Source organism: Felis catus, chromosome A3, assembly GCF_018350175.1.
Source record: "Felis catus isolate Fca126 chromosome A3, F.catus_Fca126_mat1.0, whole genome shotgun sequence".
Taxonomy (NCBI): domain Eukaryota; kingdom Metazoa; phylum Chordata; class Mammalia; order Carnivora; family Felidae; genus Felis; species Felis catus.
The window spans coordinates 59,455,949-59,470,330 of record NC_058370.1 but is presented as its reverse complement, the minus strand read 5'-3'; the positions used below and the strand labels follow the sequence as shown (position 1 = coordinate 59,470,330).

The 14,382-nt window shown below is 43.4% G+C and overlaps 1 protein-coding gene across 8 annotated transcripts in view; it reads left to right on the top strand.

Annotated features, from left to right (window-relative positions):
- Window positions 1-8,400, top strand: part of NMS (neuromedin S) — a 46,320-nt gene extending 37,920 nt beyond the window's left edge. Inside the window, exons 7-13 of one of the 8 annotated variants that reach the window (XR_006595480.1) lie at window positions 2,542-2,565; window positions 4,066-4,143; window positions 5,582-5,617; window positions 6,183-6,224; window positions 6,382-6,525; window positions 7,296-7,345; window positions 8,241-8,400. Coding sequence is in view for 5 of the 8 variants with exons in the window: in XM_006930034.5 (XP_006930096.1) it covers window positions 2,542-2,565; window positions 4,066-4,143; window positions 5,582-5,617; window positions 6,183-6,224; window positions 7,296-7,334 (219 nt within the window). In the remaining 3 variants the exon portion in view is untranslated. The remainder of the gene's footprint in view (window positions 1-2,541; window positions 2,566-4,065; window positions 4,144-5,581; window positions 5,618-6,182; window positions 6,225-6,381; window positions 6,526-7,295; window positions 7,346-8,240) is intronic. The other 7 variants (XM_006930034.5, XR_006595481.1, XM_006930035.5 and 4 more) reach the window with 7 other exon arrangements.
- Window positions 8,401-14,382: the final 5,982 nt, after the last annotated feature.

The following is a 14,382-nucleotide window of genomic DNA, read 5'->3' as shown; positions in this document are numbered from 1 at the left end:
AGGCTGTGTTCGCAGCTCAGACTCTAAAACCAAAGTACCTGGGTTTAACACCCAGATCTACTTAACTTTGGCAAGTTTATTAATCTCTCTGTGTCTCAGTTTTCCCATCTGTAATATGGGAATAAACCTCATGTTATTGTGAAGATTGAGGGCTTTAATATTTGTGAAGTGTTTACAACAGTAACACAGTAAATGACAGCACTTCAGTGCCAGCTGTTACCATTATCTCTGATGCCACTAATGGCCATCCTTCAAGATTCAAACATCACTTTCTCGCTTACACTTCATAAGTATATCATGCCTATTTCTTCTTATTTTCAGTTTATCCTTATGCATATGTTTGAAGACAACTGTCCTTTCTTATCTTCAAAACTAATCTTATAGCCTTGATATCCAGAGCAAAAATTTAGGGTGAAAACTCAGTTTTCCATCTCCTTGCCACAGCCTGTTCACTTCACACCAAATGGGCTTCCCTACCCCTCAAATGAAGGCTGCAAGGATGTCCCCTACATAAGCAGAAAAAGTGGAAGTGTGGCAGTCACATGTGCTAGTTACAGTATTAAATTGGGTTATAGGTTTCCCCAAGTGCAAGGTGCCACATGGAATGAATTTCCTTCCACTTTCTCCATCTTCCCAAAGCTGATCCTGTTCATCATCACCAGTTGTACAAGAGCAAGGGCTTGTTCAGTGAACAGAACTATCAATATTTTTAAATCTATGGATAGAGAGATTGTGGCTCTTCCTGGTCTTGCTCCTGCATTAAAATATGACCTGTGGCATGTCACTTCCTTTCCTGGGGCTCTGGTTCCCTCAACTATCCCATGTCTGGATGAGCTACCTGGGCTCTAAGTCCACTTCCAGTCCTGCTCTCCAAAAAAGCCAGGTGTGTGTCTCTAGGGGACTTCTATCTTTAAGCAATTCAGAAAGCAGAGTTATGTTCTACAAATAATGACACCTGTGGAAAGTCTTCCTGTTTCGTGTTTCTGGTGGGATCAGAAGATTAGATGGGAGGGTGGCAATAGATTCTTATGAACACAGCTCTACCGTTCATCCATTCAGAAAAATACATTCATTGGAAGCATGCCATATGTTAGGTGCTAAAGGTGCAGTAGTGGCCAAAATAAACAAAACTACCTGCTCTCATGAAACTTAAGTTCTAGGGGCACCTGGGTGGCTCAGTCGGTTAAGCGTCCGACTTCAGCTCAGGTCACGATCTCGCGGTCTGTGAGTTCAAGCCCCGAGTCGGGCTCTGGGCTGATGGCTCAGACCCTGGAGCCTGCTTCCGATTCTGTGTCTCCCTCTCTCTCTGCCCCTCCCCCGTTCATGCTCTGTCTCTCTCTGTCTCAAAAATAAACGTTAAAAAAAATTTTTAAAAAAACTTAAGTTCTAGTTAAGGAAAAAATCATAAATTAGGTAAGTACATTTTGAAATTTTTTTAATGTAAAAAGACAAAATTAAAACAAGGAAGGTGCATATGAAATGTTGAGAGTGGAGTTCTAGCACCTGGAAAAGCATCTTCATGTTCCTTGTTATTTTTTGGCCTGAAACATAACAGTATAAAGCTGATGAATATGGCACAAAAAATGATTGCCCAATAAGTGTCCAGAAAACACACATACACTCACACATACATGATGGGTGTGTGTGTATGTGTGTGTGTGTGTGTGTGTGTGTGTGTGTGTGTAGAATACATAAGTATCAGCTGCTTCCCATGTAGAAACTCTCCACAGTTTGCAGAAAGATGTAATTTTATCAACAGCAACAAGTTAGAAGTATTAGTAACAACTTTCATTTCTGTCTGGATTGAAGTTTGAGTTGATTCAAGAAGACTTCAGTGTGATTGAGATGTGAATGATCAATATTATCCAGAGCAGCATATTTGCAATATCATTGCAGTAATCCTCAATCAATTTTACAAAATGCGGGCATGGAAACCTGATTTATTGTTTTGTAAGATGTCTTCTTCACAGCAGTATCCTGGAGTAGCGTGTGCTGCCTGTGCAACCATCCCTGTCTGTCATCCACGCCAACAAGGGCAAGGTGGTGCTCTAACAAGGAATGAAAAGTTGGGCTTTCTGCCAAGAGATTGGAAGTTCATGTAGAAAGCATTTGGGGAGGTGGGGGTGAGGAAGAGTTTGGTTGATTTGAACCAACCCTAAAAAAGCTGAATTCCAGGGTACACCCAGCAACAAATTAAAAATTGCAATCATTAATTTTATTTCAACTCTTCAATGGTTATCTGGCACATGATTAGGGGATTGCTTGTGTGTACTACAGACCATGTTTTTCTCCCAAAGAAAGGTGAAATAAGATTTAGTTTTAAAATAATGATGTATTGCTGACAACTTGCTTTTTTGTAGGCCCTGCATCAACTCTAGTCTTACTGAGTTTGTCTAATTGATTTCCTTTTAGATTGCCAATTTATTTTGTAATATTCAGATAAATTCAATAAGGTCCCTGGTGTAACTTATACTGAAAACCTTGTCAATTGCCTGCCCCAGTAAAATGCCATGTAACTTACCCTCACAATTCTCTTTCTAGGATAATCAAGACATATACAAAAGGGTGACAACTGCCCAGCCTGGCAACACAGGCATGTAACTTTCACATTGATAGCAAGTGACACTTGTACTAAAATCAACTCGTACTAAAATCAACTTACTAAAATAAGACTAAAACCTGTCTTATTCACTTTTTTTTTAAATTTCACTACTCCAGAACTCAGGAGCCAACACATCCAGTTGAAAGTGGGGTCAGTATTTTACCAGACTCCTCTTTCTATAAAAGTCACTCTCCTCTGCTTGCCTTTTATCCCTACCTAATATGTGCAGATAAGTAGAAAAGCAGGGGGCTTACAGACACTGTCTGTATAATAGCTCTCAAAGAGCTTTTTCCTGGGGCTTCCGGCATATTATCTCTCTCCCTGTCTGGGCTGGAAGTGATGTGAGGCTGACACATCAGAAAAGTTAGAGAATATATTACCAAAAAGGAAAAATAAGTGAGGAATAACTTTTTATTATGCACTTACAATAAATGTTTTTAAAAGGCCCCATAAGTACTTAACCTCTATTTGCATTTATCATACTGCCTTATTTTTTTAATTAAAAAAAAAATGCTTTGAGAAGTGTAAAGTGCCATATCCCCAGTAGTGATCCATGGAGCTGCACTTTCTATAACCATCACCATGTGTATGTGCTATGGGAATAACATGCACTACCTCTAACTTTGTTATTATAAACTTGAGTTACCCTGAAAAGCAGGCTGTGTAAGTGAATTTCTGCAGGGTATGATTTGAGGAATATTAGGAAGGTCATAGAATAAAATTCTTAATTCCGGTGCTCTGTCATAGTAACTGAAATTCTACCATTAGAAAGTCACTTATTTATATAGTAAAGGCTTTCCAAGTCTTCAAGAACACCCTTAAAAAACAACAACAAACAAAACAGCAAAGTGTTGTTTCCCCAAGAGGCGAAGACTCAGCTGTAGTATAGGTTAGGAATGAGGATCAGGTGAGGATGGGGATATTCTCAGGAAGGGCCATGAGCACTGCAAAGGGAGAAAGGACACCGGAAGAAGAAAACTCTGTGAGACAAATGAACCTTGACTCTGAGCCAAAGTGTTCAAGGAGGATTCCCAACAACTAGATATAAGACACGGGTATGTATGTCTGAGTGTGTGCCGAAAGGTCACAGACAAGAAGTGCAGGAAAATCAAAGGCCTTAGGGAGAGGGTTATGGACGCTGCCCTTCTGCCTCCTTCCGTAGACTAGGAGCGCACACCTGGAGCGAAAAGAGATTGGCACTGGGTTGCTTCTTTGGGACACTGCACGCCATACTAGGGCAGAACACTTGGCGTTAAGGCAGACAAAAGTCTGATTTACCCTCAGGGAATATTTGAAAGTGATGTGTTGGAATTGTGGACTGCTATAAAGGCAAGCAGTTCTTTATTGAAAACATAAAATTTAAGCTTAGGCTCTGACATGGCCTTTATTCTGGAAATTAAACTATCTGTAAGGCGGGCAATGGAGAGGGCCGTGTCCCACCCTCCCTGCGCCCTCTGTTGCAGTTTCCGCCGGTGCGCCCGTTAATGCGCCTGGCCGCGCAGCTCGCCAACCGAAGGATGAAAAGATTTCAGCAGCAGCGCGTAGGTGTTTTTCTCTTTTAGGCCACCCAAAGTTCACTTAACCATGGCAGATGCATGTGGTCGCTGGGGGAGTGGGGGTGCGGAGGCACGCGTTTGCATGCTGTCTTTGGATCTAAGCCTCCACCTTGGGAAGGAGAGCTGGCCCACCTTGTGCCTCAGTCCCCAACCCTGGAACCTGACCCAGTGGCTGCAGAGCCCCCCAGGGGTGGGTCGGTGGGGGGCTAGTACAAAGTTCTCTTCTGCTCTCGCCATCTCTATGTTTCCTTTTAGTTTCCATGTTGTTTTTACTTTCCCTGACCTTTCCTCTTCTCTTGACGGGAACAGTTTGCCTTGGTGATCCCCTTGCTTTCCGTTGTTGCCCCCACCTGCCCTTTTATTTTTATTTTATTTTATTTTTTTTTCAACGTTTATTTATTTTTGGGACAGAGAGAGACAGAGCATGAACGGGGGAGGGCAGAGAGAGAAGGAGACACAGAATCGGAAGCAGGCTCCAGGGTCTGAGCCATCAGCCCAGAGCCCGACTTGGGGCTCGAACTCACCGACCGCGAGATCGTGACCTGAGCCGAAGTCGGACGCTTAACCGACTGCGTCACCCAGGCGCCCCACCCACCTGCCCTTTTATCCGTATCTCAGAATTTTGTTTCTTTAAAAATCGTTTTTTATAATTTAGAAATTACCAGTTTCAGTAATAGCTATAATTGTTCAAAATTCTAATCAAGATTTTGTTGCATGGTAGCCCACCCTGCAAAAAAAAGAAAAGAAAGAAAGAAAATTTCTTTTTTTAAAATATTTTTTTTAAGCAATCTCTACCCCCAAGGTGGGGCTCAGACTCAGAGATCCAACATCAAGGGTCGCATACTGGCCAGACTGAGCCAGCCAGGTTCCCCGAGAACATTTCTTTTGAATGCTGAAACGCATCCCAGTTTGCCCAGGACCTTCCTGGTATTAGCTTTGAAAATCCCAAGATCCCCAGGAAGCTGCTCAGGTCCTGGAAAATTGGTTGGTCATCTTATGCACAGGCAACAGTTTGTCTTGTCTGATCCACTGCTGACTGCTACTTTCCAGACTGAGCCTAATCCTTGTTATGCCAGACCCACAAGTAGAGACAGCTGACGAAGCTGCCATGGCTTAACCTTGAAAATTTGCCCAAACCGAGGGTCAGTTTCAAGTTGAGGCTATTGGGAAGAGCAAGCCAACTTAACATTGTGTCCTGGACACAAATGTTACCTCAAGAAAACATGCTTGCCTTCCTGAACAGGAAGTTACAATTGGCTACCCATGGTTAGCCCTTCCCCTGAACTGCTTTTTTGCACCTGATTTCTGGCTACCTAAAGATTAGTGAGGATGGAGCCAGGGAGGTGCAGGGTCACAGCAGAACAACGGCAAGCCTGGGAGATGTGGTTCCTGTTAAAGTAACCTGTGCCTCCCTCCTTCACAGGATTCGAGGACTGATGCAGGAGATTTCACCAAGAAGGTAGGTAAGCCCCCATGGAGAACAAACCTCCCAAAGACCTACAAGGGAAGGACAGGAAGTGCTTGGAGCTAGGCAGTCTTACAGCCCCTTCAGATCTCTTCTGAAAGAACTGGTCTCACAGTATGCCCCTGAAAATCATCTCTGAGGCTGAGCATTTAATTTCAGGTTTTCCTGAGCTTGTCCTGAGGCAGATAGGAATCATGGGGCAATGCTTCTGGCTGTTTATATTTCATCTCCATTCTTGCAGATGAGTCACCTAGAGCCATCTGTTCCTGGGGATTTGCTTTATGTGGCTCAGGGGCTCACATACCAGTTGCATAAACTGGGGGAGAGGTATTGCAGACGGCACAAACCAGCGCTTCTCGAGGTTGACCATGAATCGTAGATACCTTGGGACTTTGTTAAAATTCAGTAGGGACCTGAGAATAGACATTTCTAAAGAATTCTCAGGTGTTGTTGATGCTTCTGGTCTGGGGACCACACTTTGAAAACTGCTGTCATAGACATCTTCAGAAGACCTTTGGCACAAAGTGGTTACATAATGGTTTGTGTTTTTATGTTGCAGGATCACACTGCCACCTTGGGACGACCATTTTTCCTTTTCAGGGTATAACACATTTCTTTTCCTCTGTTTTTAACCCCGGTTCCCCCCTGTCACCCAATTATGAGTTCCTGCAGAATAAGCATAGCCCAGCAAGCTGGTGAATAATTATGGGGACTATCTCATCCTTTACTTAGGGGTAACTCTCAAAGTCTCCTCCTAGATGCTTGATGTTTATAAAGGAAAGAGTCCAGAAGGGCCAGGCTGAGAAACCAGGGCTCTGGGACCGTGGATGGGAGGCGAGAGTACTGCTGATGGACAGACATGGGGGCAACCAGAATTGGAGTCTGTGACCCTGAGCACGAAGGTCAGGATACGTGGCCCCCAAATGCACTGGAAGTAGTATAATCTCCATCCTCTCCTCCTGCCCTGGGATCTCCGAGCCTCTTGCAAAGGTCACAGAGTCAGAAACTGTGTTTGTGATCCTCCACTGGCTAGCTATGCTTCATCCCTTAGATCCTCAATTGTTTGCATCAAAAAAAATCAGACTATGAATCAGACTAGACCCATGGCCCTCAAACTGCCTTCTGTGGGTCACTAAGAGGTTCGCCAAGAGGTAACTCTGCAAAGATCGGACAAGATTGGAAAACACGGCACCCAACACTCTCAAAGGTTTACAGTGTACACAGGCGTGTCCTTCAGGAAACAACCTGTAGTTCCCAACTTGTTTGATCAAGGAAGTTCTTCCACCTCCATGCTGCCTGCATGACCTATTAGTGGTTATTCTCCAGAAAGTGCTTTGAGAAATAGTGGGTCTCTATGATGTCTTTAGGGTGAGAAGTCCTGTGATAAATGGTTTGAAGTCCATCCCACCACATAAATAGAGGCTGGGGGTGGTGGAATGGTGGGGCGGGGACAGGGGGCTGTAGGATCAGCAAGGGTCCTGGAGCACTGCCACAGGTGACCTACTACCAGCCCTGGGCTAGGGATTACCAGGTGAACTCCCAAGGGGGCTGCTGACATCCCAGTTAGGAGAATAAGGCCATAAGGCCCAGTTGAGGAAGGATCTGAAGCCCAGAAACAGGTTCTAGGCAGTTTTGTCTCAGTATCTGTAAGCTGCAACATTTTTTTTTCCAGCCAAGGAATGGAAGAAACACTGAAGCCAACACCCAGTAGGATAGTCCAAGGTCAGCCCCATTGCAGTCTTCTCCTCCTAGCAAATGTTGTGTCTCACTGAAGGGCAGTGAGAGGCAGCCAGAGTGGTGGTAGTTCAAGAAGAGGTGGGCCACATGGAAGCTCTGAGGGCCCCCCACCCCCCTCCCTTCCCTGCTCTCCACACTGCAGAGACCTCCACTGCAGCCTGATAGGCTGTCCCAAGCACACAGTGCAGGCTTTGCTGCCTGCCAGCTCTTTGCAGGTGTGTTGGCTCCAGCAGTAGCTGTGAGGGAGTGAGAACCCCACACGGCCCAGCTGATCCCCAGGACTTCTCACCTGACTCTTCTGATGAGGGAAAAGCCACCCTGGAAGGCTTGGCAGGGGAGGGGGGGGTACCTTATAGCGGGCACATCTCTGAGTACAGCCAGGCAAGGCTACTCTGTCCACTCAGCAGTGTTCTGAGACCCAGTTTAAATCTGGGGAGACTCGTTGGCCTCCAAGCCTGTGGAAGTGAAGTCCATGTACGAGGGCAGCTCTGGGCCTCCTCTGTCTCTTGTGTGGTCCCAGGGGCATCAGGTGGCTGTCCTTCAGAGGTGTCACAGTTTCCTTCCTAGAGCCTGATCCTGACCTGCTGGCAGCAGCTAAAGCCTGGGCAGGCCTAGGTGCCTGAGAAAGCTGTCCAGATGCTGGGAAACAGAGCTCTCCGGGTGAAGGTGGGGGAAGATGTTCACAGAGGCCATAGCACTCACACAGACCGAATGGCCTAATTAGATACAGCAAAGATACATAAGTACCGTTTTGGGGCATTTATGACTTGTCCAATGAGGCATAATTTTAAAATATGTTGTATAATAACATACCCGCCAGTCTCGTCTTGATTCTGATAATGATTTGTTCCAAGTGGTACATTTTTCTCTTCTTTTGCAGAATTCAGTGGCAAAGAGAAACTGGATCAGATAAGGAAATCGAGCAATTATTTTGAACAAATGTCAAATTTCTTTCTGTGAACAATACTTAAAGATAATTCTCTTGCTCTGTATTCCCCAGAATATTCAGTTGTGTAAAAAATAAAGTAGCATAGGCATAACATTTTCATTTCTTGTTGGGAAGTCTTGGGGGAGGGATAAGATGTATTTTTAAAATAACAGGATATATATTTTTTTAATGTGTTGGTTTTGGTATTGTTTTCATGTGCCTCAGCTATCTTGTTATTACTGAGAATTGAGAGGACTGTCTGGCATCATATTCTGACCCTTCCCCCTTTTAGCTGGAGGACTATGGGCTGGTCACTTCTCTATGCCTCATTCTCCTCCATGGTAAAGTGTAGTTGGTAATGATTGTACCTTCACATAATTTTTGTGATGACTGGGGAGACCACCTGTTTTAGTAAGGGGCTTAGCATAGTGGTACATGGCGCTCAGTAAGCATTGGCTCTAATTACACTTCAAAGATGAAATCAAAGATGATTTTCATGACACAAATGGTACCAGAGCAACTTGCCCTTATGAGAGCTGCTTCTCTGTGGCTGACCAGGGCCTTGAGGTTATAGCACTAAGTTAATGTCTAACAATTCCATGAGTCTTAGGCCCCTTACCTTCTTAGGCACCTCCTCTGTAAACAAGATGTGACTTCCAGGCCTCCCAAGATCATTTGAAGGAGTAGATGACGCAGAAGATCTTCTCTTACTCTTTAAATAATAGTGACACATACTTTCTCACTCTTTTTTCTCCAATCACATTTATATTAGTTCTTTTTTTAATTGTTTATGTATTTTGAAAGAGAGAAAGAGTGCACATGGAGCCCAATGCAGGGCTCAAGCTCACAAACCATGAGATCATGACCTGACCCGAAATCGAGAGTCAAATACTTAACTGATAGCCACCCAGGGGCCCCATATTAGTTCTTTTCACTGCAATCTATATATCTCCCATATTGTTTTGTCTCTCTGATATTCATTATGGATATTATTTTTTATCTGTCTTCCAGTTCACTAAATCTCTTTTCAGCTGTGTCTCTTATGTTATTAAAGCCACCTGCTGAGGGGTGCCAGGGTGGCTCAGTCAGGTAAGCTTCTGACTCTTGATTTTAGCTCAGGTCAAGATCTCATGGTTAGTGAGTTTGAGCCCCACATTGGGCTCCACACTATGACTGTCTGGAGCCTGCTTGGGGTTCCCTCCCCGCCCCCTTCTCTCTCTTTCTCTGCCCCTCCCATGCATTCTATCTCAAAAAAAAAAAAAACCTTAAAAAACTTTTAAAAAGCCACCTGTTGAGTTCTTAATTAGGGTTATTATATTTTTCAGTGCCAGAATTTCCATTTGCTAATTTCATATTTTCTAGCTCTCTGGTGAGATTCTCAATCTTGTCATTTTTCTCCTTTAACCTATTAAGAATAGATATTTTTAGAGTCTTTCAGATAAGTAAATAATCTAGCTTCCCTTTATGTATGTTTCACGATTGCTATTTATCTTGGTTTTTTATTACGTACCCTTATTCTTACAGTATAGTTCTTTGGGGGCCTTAATGAAATAGTTGAGAGTTTTTCATGGGTTCCTCCATTGCACACCCTACACTCCAGTTCTTGCCCCCTGGTCCTAGAGGGTGACAAAGATTGCTGCCCAGTTTTTCAGTCTCACAGCTGCCTTCCTGAGACCTTCAGATATTCCTATAAGAAATATACTAGCCCCAAAGGTTTATTTTACCTTTATGGGTTTACATCTTAATCATATTATGGCCTTACAAGTCTTAACTGCCAAGTTATCCTTCATGATACCAATTTACCAGAGGAAATTCTTGCAAATCCATGAGAACACAGGCACAAGAGTGTTCACATAGTTTCTTAGAGCAAAAGAGTTGGAAAGAACCAAGATGTCCATGAGAAGAGAAGAAATAAATATAATATTCATATAAATGAACATTTGCATGATGTTAGAAGAGTCTTAAAATCATGATGTTGAGTGAAACAAGCAAGATGATTTTTATGGAAAGATATAAGTTGAATACTATTGTGAGAACAAATACCAAATTTAGGAGAGCAGTGATTCCTGAGGTAGGAAAATTGACACAAACCAGGGAGCCACAGCAGGGCTTCAACTATATTGGTAATTTTTACAGTGGGTGTTAATTGTGTAAAAAAATAATAATTTACAAATGAATTTACGTGGAAGCACAGAGATTGTGTCCAGGAAGATCAAAGAGAGAGGTGGTTCTTGAATTGATTCTTTTTTTTTAATGTTTATTTATTTTTGAGAGACAGCATGTGAGCAGGGGAGGGGCAGAGAGAGAGGGAGACACAGAATCTGAAGCAGGCTCCAGGTTCTGAGCTGTCAGCACAGAGCCCGATGCAGAGCTTGAACCCATGAACCATGAAATCATGACCTGAGCTGAAGTCAGATGCTTAACAGACTCAACTACCCAGGCACCCCTTGAATTGATTCTTGAAGTATCTGTAAGATTTCTATAGATGGCAATGGAAAAGAGCATCCCTGACAGAATAACAAAGGCGGGAAAGTGGGAAGATTCAGGGCATGTTCAAAAGACTGACTACAAGTAGCCTAGTCTGACCGGAGGGCAGGGTGCGTTGCAGGGTGGTTTCCTCCTGCTTTCCCACCCCAGCCCCTGCACACATACACAACCTTCCTGCTGGGCTAGATAACACTTGTTGAAACTGGGGTAAGGCTAGATTCAAGTAACTTGGAGATGAAGCTATGGCCCATGTTGAGGTGCTATGACCAGCCATAATTGAGATATATGGACAGTGTGCATGACTTGGCAGCCAGACTACCAGGGGTTCAAATTCCACCTCTGCCTCTCACTATTTGTGAGAGCCTAGAAGAAGGAGAGACAGATTTGGTGAACAGCTGGTTAGTTTCTACTGTAGTAAAAGTATTATCTCTAGGCCATGAGAAAACTGACACTCATAGGTATTAAATTCTTGTCCAAGATCTTTCAGTAAATGGCAGAGTCAGAATTCAAACCCAGGTGTAACTGGCTCTAATATCTATAGCTCATGACTCACCATTGCCAGCTGTCTCTCAGGGACACAGAATTAGCCCTTGGCTGTATGCAGGAGTGGGATGGGATGAGGGTGGAGGGTTGAGTTCTACAGGAAGTTACAAAGCTATAATGCCTGTCACCTCAGTCCTGGACTTGCTAGGTAGAGATGATGTACCTAGTACAAGAACAGAGTGAAGCAAGAATTCGCTGCAGCCGAGTAATGCCAGGACCACTTCTTATTTAGGGGTCAAGAGAGGGTTCTGGGTAAATTGGGGGAGGTTGAGTAGGGACCTCCCCCACCTCTGCTTGGGCTCTCAAATTCTTTTCCAATTCAACATGTTTAGACACTTTGGCTTTCTTAGTATTTATAAAGATATTTTTCCTATATATCTCAATCTCTGAAAGAAATAGATGTGCCTGGCCCAAACAAACCCCTTCAGAGGGTTGGAAAAGTTCCACCTCTGGACAATTTTATTTTGTGTTCAATTGTCTGATCTCTTTGCTGACTCCTAGCATTTCAGTTTAATATTAAAACCATCAATTTGCCTCAAGAGATTAAGTCACGATCAATAGAAACCCTGAAGGAGAAGATAATAGGACTTACATTATTTATACTCTCAGTCTTTGTCTTCCAGACATTGGTGAAATGGAACTTAGGAAATTGCTGTAATAAAGCAGAGCCCAGGACAAGAGGCTTTCACCGCATAGCAGCTATAGGGACACTGGAGCACCGGGAAGTGGGCAGTAGACTATGTGGCTGCGCACTCAGAAAGAGAGGTGGCCAAGGGAAGAGTTACCACTTGTCACCATTTCCCAGGGAAAACTCATCCTGACCTCAAACAGTGGAAGAAGCGTGAGGAACATTTGCGGGAGAGTTATTTTATGCTTGATTGGCACTTGAGTGATGGACAGCACTGTAAAATGTACCTTTTTATCAGGGGATAGGGTCTACTCCCACTGAACTAGAAAACAAAGAAACCTCTGGGTAATGAGACTTGTTTTACTTAGAGTGAGAGACCCAACAATATTGTGATTTGAAGAACAAGTAAGTTTTTCTCTCTAGCTTACAGTTCCAATGTGGATGACCCAGATCAATGGAGCAGCTCTGTTCCTTGAGCCGTTCAGAGATACAGGACCCTGAAAATCGCTGCCCCACTATACCCTGCGCTGTCAATGCTGAGTTTCCACCAGTCTATGCTCCAGCTTGGTGAGGTGCACACACAGTGTGTTAAGGCCTGGGCCTGGAAATGGCAAACATTGCTTCCCTCCCTTGGAGAGAAATCAGCAACAAGGCCACACTCAGGGGATGTAGTCTGTACCTGGGGTGGCCATGTACCACTAAACCCTGCTGCCTTAGATTTAGAAGAAGAGAAGGGTGCCTAGTGGGCAACACAGGATTCAATGTCAAGGAAGGGGAAGGGATTCTTTTTTTAATTATTATTAATATAATTTATTGTCAGATTGACTTACATACAACACTCAGTGTTCATTCCAATGACTGCCCTCCTCAATGCCCATCACCCATTTTCCCCTCTCCCTCACCCCCCATCCACCCTCAGTTTGTTCTCTGTATTTAAGAGTCTCTTGTGGTTTGCTTCCCTCCCTCTCTGTTGGTAACTATTTTCCCCCCTTCCCTTCCCCTATGGGCTTATGTTAAGTTTCTCAAGATCCACATATGAGTGAAAACATATGATATCTGTCCTCCTCTGACTGACTTATTTCACTTAGCATAACACTCTCCACTTCCATCTGTGTTGGTACAGAAAGCCATATTTCATTCTTTCCCACTGCCAAGTAGTATTCCATCGTATATATAAACCACCTCTTCTTTATCCATTCATCAGTTGATGGACATTTAGGCTCTTTCCATAATTTGGCTATTGTTGAAAGTGCTGCTATAAACATTGGGGTACAAGTGCCCCCATGCATCAGCACTCCTGTATCCCTTGGGTAAATTCCTAGCAGTGCTATTGCTGGGTCATAGGGTAGATCTATTTTTAATTTTTTGAGGAACCTCCACACTGTTTTCCAGAGCGACTGCACCAGTTTGCATTCCTACCAGCAGTGCAAGAGGGTTCCCATTTCTCCACATCCTTGCCATCATCTGTAGTTCCCTGATTTGTTCATTTTAGCCACTCTGACTGGGGTGGGATGGTATCTAAGCATGGCTTTGATTTGTATTTCCCTGATGATGAGTAACATTAAGCATCTTTTCATGTGTCTGTTGGCCATCTGGATGTCTTCTTTGGAAAAGTGTCTATTCATGTCTTCTGCCATTTCTTCACTGAATTATTTGTTTTTCGGGTGTGGGGTTTGGAAAATTCTTTATAGATTTTGGATACTAGCCCTTTATCCAGTATGTCATTTGCAAATATCTTTTCCCATTCTGTCCGTTACCTTTTAGTTTTGTTGATTGTTTCCTTTGCAGTGCAGAAGCTTTTTATCTTGATGAGGTCCCAATAGTTCATTTTGGCTTTTAATTCTCTTGCCTTTGGAGATGTGTCAAGTAAGAAATTGCTGCAGCTGAGGCCAGAGAGGATTTTTCCTGCTTTTTCGTCTAGGGTTTTGATGGTTTCCTGTCTCACATTTAGGTCTTTCATCCATTTTGAGTTTATTTTTGTGAATGGTGTAAGAAAATGATCTAGTTTCATTCTTCTGCGTGTTGCTGTCCAGTTCTCCCAGCACCATTTGTTAAAGAGACTTTTTTCCATTGGATACTCTTTCCTGCTTTGTCAAAGATTAGTTGGCCCTACATTTGTGGGTCCAATTCTGGGTTCTCTATTCTATTCCATTGGTCTATGTGTCTGTTTTTGTGCCAATACCAGACTATCTTGATGATTACAGCTTTGTAGTAGAGGCTAAAGTCTGGGATTGTGATGCCTCCCACTTTGGTTTTCTTTTCCAAGATTGCTTTGGCTATTTGGGGTCTTTTGTGGTTCCATAAAAATTTTAGGATTGTTTGTTCTAGCTTAGGAAGAATGCCAGTGCAATTTTGATTGGGATTGCATTGAATGTGTAGATTGCTTTGGGTAGTATTGACATTTTAACCATATTTATTCTTCCAATCCGTGAGCAA